Genomic DNA, 16278 nt, shown 5'->3' on the forward strand with positions numbered 1-16278 from the left:
GATTGGGAATAGGGTAAATGTGTAAGGAAGGTGGTTTCAACACCTCATGTGGTTAGTGTTTGTCTTTCTTAAAATAACGTAGTCTTTAATGTGTATAAATATTAGGAGGACAAAGTAGGAATAATCTTCTTAAAAGAATTGGGACTCTGCCGCCACCTTGTGGACCAAGTCATTCAATATAAACATCTCTTACTGTCTAATCCGATTATTGACCCCAAAAGACACAATGCAATAAGTAAAACAATAATTCATTTAATTTCAGCAGTAATTATTTATTTTCCATGTTCCATAATCAAAATTAAATTACATATACATGTACATATAAAACATGTAGAATTATTTTGCTCAAGACTGATCATTCAATGGTTCAAGAGACAAGGCATTGCTCTTTTATGGCTCCGAGACTAAGTATCTCTCTCTCTCTCTCTCTCTCTCTCTCTCTCTCTCTCTCTCTCTCTCTCTCTCTCTCTCCTCACCAAGACTTTCTCCTTGACACAGACACAAGTTTAGTCTAATATTCATTAGAAGTACATAGCTTCACACAGTGCACAAAATTAACACAATTGGACACAGTGGTTTTCTCAACAAGCTGTGCCTAATAAATGGTATTTAAAAGGTCTGTTTTGTGTCAGATGTAAGGTGATGAAAAGTAAAACATGGCAACACAACAGGAAGCGGTCATGTGTTCGATGGCAGGCGCACACACACACGGCACAAATATTTATACTCACAGTCACATCCATTGAAATGTATGACTCTGGGTCATAAGCAGTAAACCTACAGTATATAACTAGGTTTAACAGTTATAAACCTACAGTATATAACTAGGTTTACCAGTTATATACCTACATTATATAACTATAGGTTTACCACACATTCACATATACATTAATGATTAGAAAATCAAGTTGAAGACACATGATACTCATTCAAATTATTTTGACAATTGCTGAATGTAATTGGACGTTTAAAAGTGTTTCCACAATAATTTGGTCTAGTCTTTTCTAAATTTACACATTATTAGTTTGAACTTACTCATATGAACAAGAATATATGTATTTACACAATGAATAATATTTAGTCATGCCATTATTTTGTCTAGTTATGAATTCTTGGACACGCAAAGAATATTTTACATTCAAAAGTCAAAGCGTAGGTACATGACAGCAAAAACAATGTACAACACTTTTCCGTGTGTTTTGGAGTATGACTGCATGTGACCGATTACTGTACTTGTGCACTTTTAAGTCCCTTGAATAGAAATGATGTGTACTATGGTTGATGTAGCTGTGAAAATAGTAATAAAACAACTCATTGATGTTTAACTGGACAGTATGTCAAGGAGTTTATAGATTTTCAACATGACTACGTTAATCCATCGATAATGGATCAAACATTTTAGTTGAATCACTTTGAATGTATTCAGTTATTAATTTTTTCACCTCATCGTAAAGACCCATCTCCAATGAGTCCAGTCGGAACCTTTGTTACATGCCATCTGTCTCTCTATCTCTCTCTCTCTAACATTTCCTGTTACCTTGCTATAAAAAATAAAGTATTACATTATTTAAATAAAATAAAAGTTAGTCCGTACCTTTTAATGTCCAATTGGGAAGCAATCAATAATAATCAAGGTCCTCCATTGAGGACAAGAATGTGACATTCAAGGTTTAATAGACAAACTCCTGATGTTTCCCATCAGAGTTCTTTACTTTAAAAAAAACTACCTTTGAAGGTATTTTATTAATGAAATATATTATTCATGTATGGCATTATTCAGCCTTTATCTTCGCTCATCCCTCTTACGACAGTATATACAGAAAGTAAAGAGAACACATTGTCATTTTATATCTAAAAATAATTCAATGTATTAAATTATTGTAAAATTAGTTAATTGCTCAGTAGACTTCTTCAAAATAAAATATATCTCAAGTTATGTATCTACAGAAAGTGCAACTACAGATACAATATTAGTGAAGGTCATTCTCTCACAACATAGTCTCTCTGCTTCCTTTGGCTCTGAGATTTGACTCATTTTCACACATTATATTCTAACTTGGGGGTGTACATAATGAAAGACAACTATATATCCTATTTATTTAGTCCAAGATATTTTTTTTGGCACATGTAAAGTGTTCTAGGTTTAAAATATTAAACTTTCCTGAACCACCACATGGGGAGTGTGCACAAATGTTGCACTGGCACAAAAACAAGACAGAAAGAGTTGTGGAGAGGTCAATCTGGGGTCAATTATTGCTTAAAAGAAAGTCCTGCAGCCACCCTTTCCTGATAGTCAAATGGGTCTCTCTCTCTCACACACACACACACACACACACAAACACCATTATCCAAAGTGCCTTGCAGGAGTATTCATTAACTCGTAAGACATAGCACTAACACATGACAAATATTCTGTGGAAAAACCTCTATCATACAGAGAAAACAATTACACCATAAAAAAACAGCTTATTGTTGCCGCTGCTTCAACTGAAGTGGGTCTTCTAACATTTATAGTTTTCAGTTCACATCATCACACAAAACGTTATGCTACAAATGAGGAGTTGTCCATGTATTTACTGAACCTGCAATGTATTTTTAAAATCTACCAAAGAATTGACCATACCATCACCATTAGAAAAAGGACACGCTCATGGCACAATAAATAAAATGACTGATAAACTACTTAGATTAATACATATAAATAATAACCTTGTTTGATTTAAAGGAGCATTTACTCTCATGAAGTCCAGCTAAGTGTGCAGTGGCCTTTGAGACATGGGCGTGATGAAAGAGTGAAAAGGGGGAGCTGTGTTTGTTGTTGTTGTGTGTACATCTGTTCTTTTATCTTTTTGAGGACCAAATGTCAGCTACTATTTTTTGTAATAATTATCATTGATCCATTTTGATGTTATGGCCCATAACTTTACTGTTTACTTTACTTTTACGGCTCTCACAGGGTTGTTCTTTAACTGCAACAGGCAGCTGGTTTCTGCAAAACTACTCTGAAAACCTTGTAAACTACCTGCTGAGTACCAAACAGCTGAAAAACAAAGTGAACCACTAGGTGGTGAACATGGTGCAGCAATCAGCAGCTAAAAAGACAGATCATTTCCCCAGGAGTCGGTCTCGACCAAAAACAGAGCTAAAAGCAGAGTGAATATTCATTACATTCATTAGAGAAAATAATACTAAGGATAATGCACTCCATATCTGCTAGATGTGTAAAAAAGTACAATCAATGATGATAGATTTTAAACAGTAGTCGGATATGGTGCTTTTAGACAGGCTAAATGATACCATGGTGTTTATTCCTGGTGTACATCTGTGCTAGAGTTCAGTTTATGACTCGTTATAGTATTAGATGAAAGATCCATCCTACAAGACAATTTATTATGAGCTATTCCACTGATGTTGGGAAAGTTGATATTTATAGACAAACAATAGCTGTGTCTCATAAGTTAAAAACAGACTGGCTGAAATGTTTTGAAGACCGACAGACCAGTTCACTGAATTACTGACTCACTGTTGTGTTGTGTTTGAGATGTAACATCCAAATGAGTTTTGATTAAATGCATGCCTTTAAGGTGTGAATCAGCAAATATTCCCTCATCTCAGTAAAATGACTATGGCTGCCAGCAGCTGTCACTGTGTCTTCCATTACTTACTATCACTGTGAATGGACAGGATGTGTCTCTAGATCACATTATCAGACACAAATGAATTAAAACTGAGCTATTTGATACTCACGGGAGAATATACTTAAGTTTCATCTTTTATAATATCATCCTTCAACCTCACAACCAAGATGGCAAATGCAGGCTACAGGCCTGAATGTATTATCACTAACTGATTAACTAGTTATTTGGTCAAAATAATGGTAATTGTGCTCAGGTTGGTGTTAGTTTATAGTTAAGGAATCAGAGTTTAAATTAATTTTGAGAAATACGCTTACAAATATATTTCTAGTCCTCGCAAAGATAAAAGTGAATGTGTATGTCTATGTGTGTGTATTAAGGTCAACCTTTTTCTCAAAGCACTGAAGTGGCCGACGGTCAAAGCAACCACATCGCAGTGTCCTGTGGTCCAGAACGAGTGTGTCAGGATTGCGGACATCTTTTACTCGTCTATGAACGCAATCCCTTCAATCCTGCAGAGAAAATCACACAAAAACAGAATTAACACAGCACAGAACACAGAATGGCCACCCTCAATGTGCAAGCACCACTCCCTGAGACAAAACAGCAAAGCACAAAAGAAGTGAGTGACCTCAATGTGCTGCAGGGATATTTCCAGAAAAAGCGGGTGAGGAAAAAGAGAGTACGGCCTTGCCTTTTTAGCAGCTGCAGGACAAATGTCCTTTTGATTGGAGTTGAGGGATTTCCACACGGTGGTTTTAGACATTTCATCAGATATATTAATATCAGAGGGGTCACACCTGAGGAGCAGTGAGAGGAAAAGGAGGTTGAGAGCAGAAAGAAGAGTCAGGAGTTGGGGCTAAGGGAGAGGTCTCATAGATCACCACACACCAAACAAGACAAGCGTGCATGTAGATAGACAGGAAGGTAACGCAGTTCTCTCATAACAGTACCACTCACTTGATAAGTGGTAAGACATCATTTGATGACATCATTTAATGTCCATCTTGTCCATTTGAGTGTGTGTGGGGGTTCATGCGTGTGTGTGCGCTCACCTGGGGTCCTGTGCTTTGGGGGTCGCGACGTGCTTGCTGCTCTCCATTGGAATCGGAACAGCAGTTGTATCTTCCTTCTTTGGACTGAGCATAGTCTGTGATTCCTACAAGACACATCATGCCACAAACGTGCATCAATATATGCACGTTTTATTATTTTCATCTGTGTACGTCAAGATTCAGACTACCTCTTCTATCGATTTGGAGGCATCATCAAGGTTTTTCTTCTTCCACTCAGGTATTAAGTCATCTAGGAAACTCAGCTCTCGCTTGGAGAAACACAAGTCCAGCAGTTTGCGAACAAAAACCAGAGCCAGCACCTTCAGGCAGAGAAAAGCGTTTTAGAAGACATGGAAGACATTTGGAAAGAGAGAGAGGCGGGAGGTTGGCGGTGGCCAGCTCACCATCATCGGGAAGACGATAGCGGCAGGTGAGTGCTTAATGATCCAGAGCAGCAGCAGACAGGTGAGCTGTGTCAGAGTGAACACGTGGACTTTCCTCAAGGGGACGTGACGCAGGTAGATGAAGTCTGGCTGGTGCTTCGCCGGCATGCCGAACAACTTGAGACGGTCAAAGAACTGAGAAGTGACCGCAGTTGTTGGAGAAGTTAGAGACAGAGAGGGAAAAGGAGATATAGGAATTAATGAGAGCAGAGAAGGGAGACAGGTGGTGAATATGGCCGAGAGTAAGTGTTTATGAATGATTTAGTTGGATTAGTCTGAACATGAACTGTCAGGCCTTGCTGAATTGGAACGGAATGAATTAGATCAGGAGAGGGCATCACAGAGACAGCCACATTAATAAGATGGAGAGGGCATACGAATAACCTTGGATATTTTGTATTCAAATGACTCCCAGCTGAATCAATACATATGAATATAGTACAAGTTTAACACATATCTGTTCATTGCATCTTGAAAATGATGTGCAAAATACAGAACTGTTATTGTACTACAGTGGCTTTATTGTAAATGTACCATACTTTACCATAAAGGTTATTGTTCCTGCGTCACATTTCACATTACCTGTATGCCTTTTAATGAAGAGACTCCCATGTAAAGGAAAACACCATAAAGCACTGGCATAGGAATGAACTGGAAAAAAAACAAAATACATCAATGAGCTCAAAAGACGAACATTATACAAAATATTCCACCCAGAGGGGGGCAGCATTATTGCAGAGCATGTGTGACTAACCTGCAGAGCTCCAGTCATAAATACAGAGCAGCCCATGAGCAGGAAGATGACCAAGCCAGTGAACCTCTGTTCCCTGATGCCCAGGAAACGAGGCTGCTCTCCTGGAGCAGAGCTCTCCGACTCCAGCTTTAGACTGTTGACGTGAGAGATGGAGAGTACCGTGGCTGCTACAAACCAGGGCAAGCCCATGATGGAGCACACCGCCAGCATCACCCCGACGATGAGCAGGTCCAGGTGGTACCCACAGCCCTTCTGCAAAGCGGAGAGAAGGTTAGTTAGGGTCTGAGCTGCCGTCTGCAGCTCACCAGCTTCAGTTGCAAGGCAGATGTATTTAGTCTCACCAGCAGTTTGTGCTCTTTGCGGTTGATGATGACGGCAGTTATCTGTTGGTCCATGAAGATGAGGATGGTGCACAGAAGAGCAGGAATAGTTGCAGCCAGGACTGTCCACCATGGGTTGCGTCCTATTGGATTGATCAACCAACCTCGGTCGTCTCTGGTCGGCTGGAAGATCACAATAGAGAGGAGTGAGGCCATGATTCAAACGTTAGCATGTGGCGTTCATTTTAAAGTCCACACTATAATCATTAGTTGCTCTGTACCTGGAATTGACTGGGCACCTTCAACTTCTGGGAGGGCACTCCAATGACATAATCAAGCAGAACCATGAAGGCAATGGTGAGGAACACGGCAAAGTCACTGATCATGGATCGCACCTGGGCACAAGAGATAACAACACCAGGAGATCGGTGGTCACTAATGTGGCGTGTCAGGTTTGTGAACGTCTGATGATACCTTTGCTGGGTCTTATGCGTTGATTACCTTGGTGGGGAAATAACGACTGGTCTTGAATTCTTTGAGGAACGCAGACATAAGGAAAGTGGAAAAGAACAAGATGGTGGACCAGAAGAGAACATCTGGGGTGTAGGGGCCATGGTGGCCACATGCGGTCCCAAGAAAGTTTCCCTGCAGACTGATACACTCCTGTAGAGATTCACAGATCAGTTACATAAGAATCAAATTGCCTGAATTGATTTAAATAAAAATAGATCAAAGGGATTTTTTATCTAAATTATCTGACGAACAGTAAGAAGTCAACAAAGCTGAAAGAATACAATACAAACTAAACAAGACAAGTCTTTGGTGTGCTCAGTTATACACACAGCAGCCAAAGGTTAATACATTAAATGTGTTTGAGAGAGGAGAGAGATCTGCACATGGGAAGTTGAGTGGGTTAGTTGAATGTTAACAAAAGTAAACACCTTGGTGCAAAAGCAGCATGCGCTATCAAGTGGAAGTCACACTGAGATTTGGTTTCAAAGTGTGTGTGTGGGAAGCCACAATGCGTGTGTGTGTGTGTGTGTGTGTGTGTGTTTCCACATAGTTCCACTTATAACACTTACTGCTTTTAAATATAAAATGAAAGAAATGGGGGCAGGTTCCCAAACATGTCAATGTTTCTTAAACTAACTGCTACGTCACTGTCACTTAACATTTAGTTTCTTGTCTTGTTCTGTGTTTTTGGTTGTAATATATATGTTTTATATGTTGTTGCCTGTCTTGTCCAGGTCACCCTCGCAAAAGAGATTTTTAATCTCAATGGGTTTTCACCTAGTTAAATAAAGGTTTTAACATATATTGTTCTTAATAGTTACGTTACCTTGACAGTAAGGTTGCTCCAGGGTACTTCAGCTGCTGTGAGGTTGTTCCCACTCCACAGTTGTAAGGTTTTATTACTGGGGTTATCAGGTTCTGCACACCTACAGCTACAGAGCACAGGGTTTGCAGTCTTTTATCACTACAATTAGGCGAAACATGAAGGGAAAAGCGATCTAGGATTTGATCGGAAGTCTTGTAGAAGAGAGCAAAACGTGAAAGGAATAAAGGGGAATCCCCAGTGTTAAAAGATACTTGTAGAGAAAACAATAACTATATATTCTTAGACAAAAACTGCAATCGATGAAAAATGAAAAATCTGCCAGAAGAGCCGGCAGTGTGAACATGTTGTTACTCACTATGCCAGTGTGAGTTTGTCTAGATCGCTGTTCGCATTGAAGGGGTAGACTTCTCCCAGGTGGAATAGCTTCTCCAATGCCTCGTAAATGAAGATGAGGCAGATGAGGGCTGCGAAGGCCTCCTCTGTGAACCGAGTGATGTAGCACACGAGAGAGCTCGCATCAGTGGCGACCAGTATCAGACACAGCAAGGCGGTCCACAGGCCGATGCAAGTCCGCAGAGACAGATAGGACAGGTCGTAGTCCCTGAGAAGAGAAGAGTGGGTGACAGGATACATAATCAGTTCACCAACGACCGCGGCGGTGATAATAAAAATGTCTCAAACGGGTTGTTGGAATACTTACTTGCAAAACTTGTAGAGGATTTTCTCAAAAACCAGGACAGGACCTGTGCTGCCCAGAATGGTGAGAGGCTGACCAGCAAACAGAGAGTAGACTACTCCAGTCATAGACGCACCAAGTAAGGACTCTATGGCACTCTATAACACATGGTGGAAATACAGAGTGTATGTCTCATATTCAGTCACAGAATACATATTCATAGTCTTCCAATCACACTGCAGTATGTTACTGTGTCCCAGTGCGTTTGTGCCCTTACGATGCTCCCCTCTGTGGCCTCCCCCAGTAGACCTCCAAAAGTGATGACCGGAGACATGCAGGCACAGTAGAGGAAGAGGAAGGAGGCCACACACTGGAGGTTCAGACCATCCTTATAGTCACTCAGGTAGAAGGGAATCTTCCTCTTGATGTCCAGCACCAGACCACCAAACAACCTGAACATGGCACACAACAAAAGAAGAGAGGTGTGGAGGGTCAGAGCACAATCTGGGAAAGGAATAGGTAGGTAGAGATATAATATCAAGCTGACACGCCTAGAGCACACTTCTACATCACAGCAAACGTTCAAAAATAAGATTTTATGGGATCTATCACAATTGGGTTGTCACTTGTCACTTGGGTTTCTTATCACATGTCAGCTCTTCCCAAATCAAAGTTTAGAAGTGTTGGCCCCAGCAACTGACAAACATGATGGACAGTGCTGATTCACCCCCGGGCTTCTAAATATAACTTCAGAAAACAAAACCGGTGCTAAGTTATTGTTCTCCACCGGCTGTGTTTTAAGACAGCATATTCTGATATTTACCAGTTGTGGGCATATAACATGTTTCTTTTTTAAACCTGAATTTGGCTAGTATATTAACCTTGAGTTATACAAACCATTACTGAAGCAACAAGACATGACAGCTCACCTTCCAGTTCTCTGCAGCTCTGGTCCGTGGTGCTCAGCATGTAGTTCTTCCTCTACCTGGCAGGATGTGCCGTTAGAGACTCCTGCCGTCTTTCTCTTCTCCTGCAGGCACCCAAACCAGTCCAGGGCACATTATGAAATGGCTCAACATTCACATACACATACACCTACTTATGGTTGTATCTTAGTTATAGCTCAAACTCAAACCTAAAGAGTAAGTATCTATGTCATCATAGCTGTGTACCTGAGAGGGAACACTCTTCGGGGGCTCAATGCGGATGGAGGGGTCCCACTCTCCTGGTGGTAGGACCGTCACCTGGTCTAGAAACTCATCTATCCCAGCCAGCAGGTCACTCCTGTCCTTTGCCTTGTAGGCTACGTCATGGAAGATCTGGTCCAGACAAAAGTGAGGGCAGAGGAAACTTAACTGCCTGCTATTGCAATACAGATGTTTAGATTTAGATTTTGGTAGCAGCGCTTACTTCATCTGTCATGATGGTCGCCATAGAGCGTCCAATTTCATGGTATTGCTGAGCCTTTCCATCTGGGCCCAGGAGAATGAACAGGAACCTGATATTTGACAGCAGATGATTTAGAGCATATCAAGCATTTTCGGATTACTGAAATGACATTTGATTTTAAGACTTAAGTATTGTGTTCGTCTACCTGGTCGGAATGGGGACCTCAGTGAGTCCGGTGAGCAGCACAGCAGGGGAGAGGCGGACAAAGGCCACAATGGGCCTCTCCAGGAAGTCCAGTTCTCCCACCAGTACATTGGAGGCCTCGGCCCCCTCTGGAATCTTCTTCATAAAGTGCATGTCCACCTGGGAAACCAATTCAGAAGTTTACATCAGTTAAGAATACAAAAATGACTAAATACCAATGGTGGTTTGAGATTCTTACATCCTGTGAGATCCAAACTAAGAATGCCAATAGAAACGTCTTTAATGTACAAAAAGCCGTCCCACCACAGGAGCAGCCTAATATGATATGATATGATATGATATTCCTTTATTTGTCCTACAGTGGGGATATTTCAAAAATCACAGCAGCGGTGCACATCAGAGCAAATAAATATAAAACACAAAACTAAATACTAAAAACTAAATACTAATACTAATACTAAATATACAGGGGGAAAATAAAGTAAAGTGCCGAGTTTGCCAGGATCTCCAGTGATCTACTGCAGTGAGTTGTGCAGCCTTCAAATGCTATTGAACTTAGCATTTCACTGCTCGGGATATTAAATTTGTATCTTTGCTTTTTGTGGCCGTACTTAACAGTCTTTCTGTGGAATGCACTTTAAACGTGTCGTTCTCCTAGGGGGCACTATGTGACCCAGTTGTTGACAGCACAGTGCACCAAACATTGATTTAAAAAGCTGCAAGACATGTAAAGAGCTAATAGTCAAGCACAAATGATCTTATACTGCCTAAGTGCTGCTTAATCTACCCTTTTCTAAATTCATGTTTTATTGTAGTCTTTACAACATCTACCAGAAACATAAACTGTGTGCACTGAATGAACTGCAGCACGTTAACGACTGCCTGCTTATTTACTTTGCTGAGGTCCACTTGAGCGCCGTCCTGTCCGCCACCACTCTTGGCGGGTGCTGTAGCTGCCGAAGGCTGGGAAGATGTGACTGACCCTGCCAGACAGTTAGGGTGTGTGTATGTGCATACGAGTGTGTATGTGTGTTAGAGAGAGAGAGAGAGAAAGAGAGAGCGAGCGAGAGAAAGTCTGAGTTAGTACACATATCTATTAGCTTGACAAGTGCAAAGTGAAACAAGGGCAGTAATGCTTCGCTTCCAATGCATCGGCCATTTGTTCGGGAACAGGCTGTGGCAGTCAGTCCCTGGAAGCATTAAATGTCACTGGAATCATCCTTTTGTATGTCTTGTTTCTTTTAGTCTCTCCATGTTTATTTTCATGTTATCTTTTATTCCCTATTAGTTTTACTACATCCATCATTCTGATAAAAACAAGCAGGCATGTCTCTGAATACAGTAATTATAAGTCAACTCATACGTCTCAGACCTGCTGCTTCTGAAGCCAGATGTAGAAAAATAATTATAGTTTAAATCCGTGACAGTGGATTTCTACATATGAGTCGTACCGAGGAATGATCTGTGATCACTAAATGTATGTCACCCACCTGTCAGATGGGTCTCTGACTGTTTGCGGGTCCCCTCAGCGAGGGAGCGCACGCTGGGCATCAGGTTCTTCTTCTTCTCGTTCTGGTGGTGGTGTCTCTTCAGCAGAGCCTCTCGCACCTTCAGTCTCACACTGTCGTCCAGCTCATGGGACGCCTCCTGGTGGTCCAGCACCATGTCTGCAACACACAAACAAACACGCACACGCTCACGTTAGTGAAAGCAGACTCCAGACTTTTTCTTAATTGAAATGGCAACAGACATTTTTTATTTGTACATGTGTTCATCTGAATTGTGTTATTATTTATAATATTTTCTTTTTCAAGGACAAACACATTGACAGACGGCACATAACTTTTGAATGATGAATAACAGTACAAAGTCAACAAGACAACACAAAACTGGACATCAAGTAAACAACAATATAATCTTTTTGCAATGGCAAGATTTCTTTGAGGCTTGTAAGGTTATTTCTAACGTTGGATTGAGGTTACCCATTGAACAAATCCCTGGGTCCAATCAGTGCTATGTATTATTATTATGATCAGTAAAATAAAACATAGTTAGTAACCTCGTTAAGAATTCAACAACAACTTTTTTCAGTTTTTCGCTTTCTGTCGTTAAAAAGTAATAATCTGTCAACATGTAAAGACCCAGTGTTGATAAGAAAGTGCATGTTGGAGGTGGTCAATCAATATGTGGCCGACATATCAGGTCATGTGGACCTGCAGAGAATAATAATCACCATCTCATTATCTCTCTCACCCCTTCTGCTCCACGCCCTTCCCAGCCTTTTATATTTCCCTTGCTGAGTCAGCACTGGATCTTTCCTTCCCTCCTCTACAGTCAATCAAAAGGCCTGACACACACACACACACACACACACACACACACACTGCAGTGCCAGCATTCATTCTGAGCACGCTTCAAGACCAGCGATAACGTGTGGCGCTCAGCGCCAGCATAATCAGCAAGGACGGTGACAAGAGAACCGCCTGAAATTAAATCCAAACCCACAAATGGTACTTCACACTGGATGGATCCCTTTCACTCTCATCTAATACTACATCAAAAGCTCTGCCTCCTCCGGCGTATAACTTGAATGGTGACCATCAGTTACTCAAATGATAATGAGATACATTCATTAATACCTGGCATACACATGTTATGCTACTTCAAGCATTTCCTATTCCGCTTTCTTGGTCTCAGTTTTTTCCACACTTCCAAAATCAAACAAGTAAAGACACAAATAACTTTGTTTCTCTTAATCTCGCCTCCCATCTTGGCTACGCTTGTTGAGTCCAGGTGCTGCTGGCAGGCGTCACATGGACACGAGAGGGAAATGAGAAGAGCGCTGAAGAGCTGGAGAAAGGGAATGATTGCAGGCAACAAGGTACATCAGTGTCAGTCATAATCTGACCATGAGGAAGACTGACCGATGAGGAGCCTTGAACCATGTGATCTTTTGTATGTGTGTGTGTACATGTACTGTACAAAGGCTTCTGTAATTGCAGAAGTTTTTAGTTTAGTGCTAAACCATTATTTGCACTTGTTACTTTTGCATTTGTGCATGTGTTTAGTTGTGTGTGTGTGTGTGGGGGGGGGGGGGGGGGGGATTACATGTTGTTAATTGTATACTTGCATGTAAATGGGCTTGAACTGTGCAGGCGGCAGCTTCATGTAATCAGGTTCAACAGAAGTTCAGCTGCAATATTTAAGGAAAGGAAAAACTAAAGACAAACCATGCATCTAATTCTAAATGCACGACCTGAACTTCCACAGCCACGGGGGAACTGTACGCATGTGTTGTGCTTGTCTATGTTTTCAACGCAAGACAGTAATTTAGGCTTTTTTATGATTGATAGTGTCCGTGTGTGTCTGTGTCTACATTTAATTTCTACATTCAGCATGATAACGAAGCTCCCTGCAAGACCGTACGATCGATTTCTGAGATTTCAGCTGAGAAATGAAGCCTGTTTTATGTCAATGAATATAATATTTGCTCAAGGACCGGAGCAAGAAGTGACTATAGAGAGCAGGAAAAAGAAAGAAAGGAGAACAAATTGTGAAATCATATATCCATTTGAAGAAGCGTAGCCAGTCGCTCCCACCAACAATACAAACTGATGTCTTCCTAAAAGTGTTCAGCACACAGCTTGCCTTTCTTTCTCAGAATAGATTGCGCCCTGGAACTGAGATGTACATGTCAGTGAGTCGAAGCTGTCACCTGCAATCTCCTCGATGCTGTCAGCGTGCATGTCAAGCAACACGCTGCCGTTGATGATGCAACTGCGCAGCTCAAACAAGCTGTGGAGGGAAAGTGTTGCGACATAGGGCTTGCTCCACCTCTCCCCTCCATCCTCCACGTCTTCCTCAAACTTCAGCCACCTGCGAGGTAAAGACAGGCGAGAAGTTTGCAAATAGGAGAAAATATTAAGTGTCATATAAAAATAAAAAAATTATTCATCAAATTTCTTATAGCTTAAATATGCTCTTGAATATAAAGCTCAAGAGGTTTCTTAACCCTCCTGTTACCTTAGGGTCAATTTGACCCCATTCAATGTTTAATGTCGGTGTTCTTTGGGGTCAATTTGACCCCAGGCTGTTTTTCACTGTCAAACATATAAGAAATATCAACTTTTTTATATATTTAAAGGGCTATTTAGGTAGTCAACAAACAAACATAAAGTACCTCACACTTAAACTTGGAAAACAATATAAATTCTAATAATGTTCTGGAGGTTTTAATTGCTGGGGTCAAATTGACCCCAAGGGTAAAATATGTCAGTAAATATAAAGATAACAGGAGGGTTAAACATTGAATGGGGTCAAATTGACCCTAAGGTAACAGGAGGGTTAAAGGTAAGGTTGGCAATCTTCTTAAAAAACATTTGAGATATTTTTGAAAATACTCTGAGAAGAAAGAAAAAAGTATCTTGTATCTGTAGCTGTGGCAGGACTGTAATAAGCCCGGCCAATCATTTAATTGGGCCCGTATATAATGATTAGACGGGCCACCTGCCGGGCTGCTTTTGTGTATCTGCCTGTGCAGGTATACATATAAATATATTATTCAAGAGTATTATATTGTTAAATTCCTTGTTTATGAATTAGTATTTTTTTATGAGACATATTTTAGATTTGGTGTCTTACATGTTACAGTTTTTCTCGATTGATTACACACAAAAACTGGAACTTATAACACAATGACCACAACCTGTAACTCATGTGCCAACTCCCTAAACCAATTCTGCTAAACTATAAACACAATTATCTGCTTTAGACACAGATTTCAATTGTTAACCACACTTTCTTCAAAACACTAAACACCATCCTCTCTACTTTGTACACTTCATCAATGCCAAAGCCTCCTTGTGTTCAGACAGAACACACTGCTATTCAATTGGCAAAACTTCCATTTCCATGGCTGTTGTGCAATTTGGAATCAAGGCTTTAGCAACATAAGGGCCACAGGTGACCTCCTAATTTGAAGAAGAATGGATGAAAACATGGAAGGTAGAGGAGACCAGAGAGGCAGAGGAGTATTTTTTTTGTCCTTTATTATTTACACTTTTCTTTCTTTTTTTGTTGTGTAGTGGTCTATTTTCTATTGTTTGTTCTGTGAAAAAAATTGAAAAAAGAAAGAAAATTTTTTGTTGTATATGTGTGTGTTGTTTTATATTTTGAGTTAAAACATTATACATTTACAATATTTTACAACAGGAGAAAGCGTACAGTACCACTGGACATGAAAAGGCATAATGCTCCTGATAAGGCCTTCATACTCGCGTTTTCCCATTTCATAGTGTTTTCCATTGAGCACATCAGTGTTCAATCGATGCTTATAATGTCTACTCAAATAATGGGCTGTGTTTGTCATTTGAAAACAAAATACCCTTTTGAGGTGACATAACACTGTTTTGAAAGCAAAGTTGCGTTTTGCAGGGGATATAAAGGGTTTTGCATTTTGTGTGAGTGGTTTTGGGATTTGTGTTTAGAGTTTTGAGAAAACGAGGCATGCTTTCAAAAAATGTGTTTAAGCAATCGAGAAAAACTGTAAATGCTAGCGATGATCTTAAGGATTTCACAAAAATTAAATTTTACTTTTTGAAACATTGATTGATTGGCTTCTCAAGCATGATCAATAACTTGTACTCCTACACTTCACTGTACGTTGCAGTGAGTTGCTTGATGAATGGGTATTCAGAACTTTTTACTCCCATGTTGGGTCTTTAGAGCATTTTAAGTGCAATTCTCAGAGGATTTATCAATACAGTCCCAGATCAAACAGGAAGGAGGGAGCATTAGATTAAAAATATATATATATCCCTCATAAACACACATCCCACTACATTGTGGTTTTTCTATTCTCTCACAGGAAAGATTCTTTTGACATAAAAATCCACACAATATGAGGTGTTGATATTAGCATGTGAAACAGATTTGGCATGTGACCAACATGAATGAGCTCACAGGAGTATTTTGCTTCTTTCTTTTATACTTTTGACTTTGAGGCAAATGGTCCAAAAAATGATCCACTAAGTTTGAATTTAACTACTGCTTGTACACGTTTCTCTTCGTAACAATACAGCTGTAGAGCTGCTGGGCTGGCAGGAGCTTTATTGCCAAGCATTGTCGCAAAAGCCCCCGGCGGAAATCCTGACCTGGCTGTTTCCTTCCACTCGGCATCCTTGCCGTCCTTCACACAGATCTCATCCAGCTCAGTGAACAGCTCGTGGGCCACATGCTCAGCATCCTCCTCGGTGCCCAGAATGAACTGGACGCGCTGGGACGGCGTGTCTGAGGAAGCGAGATGATGTGAGGAAGAACCAGAAGTGCTACAGTGAACTGTGGGTCAGTGGTCAGCAGGTCTGTCTCTCAATTAGGGGGTTGGTGGTTTAATCCCCGCCCTAGTTGATGTGTCCTTGAGCAAGACACCTAACCCTAAGTTGCTCGCTGTAGCTGTGTCTACAGT

General features: G+C 40.7%; 1 protein-coding gene across 4 annotated transcripts in view; it reads right to left on the bottom strand.

Moving 5' to 3' along the window:
• Nucleotides 1-257: 257 nt before the first annotated feature.
• The window catches only part of slc4a8 (solute carrier family 4 member 8), a 31067-nt gene continuing 15046 nt past the window's right edge, over nt 258-16278 (bottom strand). For 2 of the 4 annotated variants that reach the window (XM_056437444.1, XM_056437448.1), the window contains 22 exons: nt 15968-16103; nt 13531-13691; nt 11306-11482; nt 10710-10798; nt 9817-9974; nt 9633-9720; nt 9395-9541; nt 9152-9252; nt 8500-8674; nt 8247-8380; nt 7902-8147; nt 7547-7652; nt 6709-6870; nt 6489-6602; nt 6229-6390; nt 5888-6139; nt 5716-5784; nt 5095-5268; nt 4879-5010; nt 4691-4794; nt 4330-4435; nt 258-4147 (listed from right to left, as the gene is read on the bottom strand). In XM_056437444.1, the coding sequence (XP_056293419.1) occupies nt 4142-4147; nt 4330-4435; nt 4691-4794; nt 4879-5010; nt 5095-5268; nt 5716-5784; nt 5888-6139; nt 6229-6390; nt 6489-6602; nt 6709-6870; nt 7547-7652; nt 7902-8147; nt 8247-8380; nt 8500-8674; nt 9152-9252; nt 9395-9541; nt 9633-9720; nt 9817-9974; nt 10710-10798; nt 11306-11482; nt 13531-13691; nt 15968-16103 (2999 nt within the window). In that variant the 3' untranslated portion in view covers nt 258-4141. The remainder of the gene's footprint in view (nt 4148-4329; nt 4436-4690; nt 4795-4878; nt 5011-5094; nt 5269-5715; nt 5785-5887; nt 6140-6228; nt 6391-6488; nt 6603-6708; nt 6871-7546; nt 7653-7901; nt 8148-8246; nt 8381-8499; nt 8675-9151; nt 9253-9394; nt 9542-9632; nt 9721-9816; nt 9975-10709; nt 10799-11305; nt 11483-13530; nt 13692-15967; nt 16104-16278) is intronic. The other 2 variants (XM_056437445.1, XM_056437447.1) reach the window with 2 other exon arrangements.

Source organism: Pseudoliparis swirei, chromosome 18 (genome assembly GCF_029220125.1).
Source record: "Pseudoliparis swirei isolate HS2019 ecotype Mariana Trench chromosome 18, NWPU_hadal_v1, whole genome shotgun sequence".
In the NCBI taxonomy this organism is placed as follows: Eukaryota; Metazoa; Chordata; class Actinopteri; order Perciformes; family Liparidae; genus Pseudoliparis; species Pseudoliparis swirei.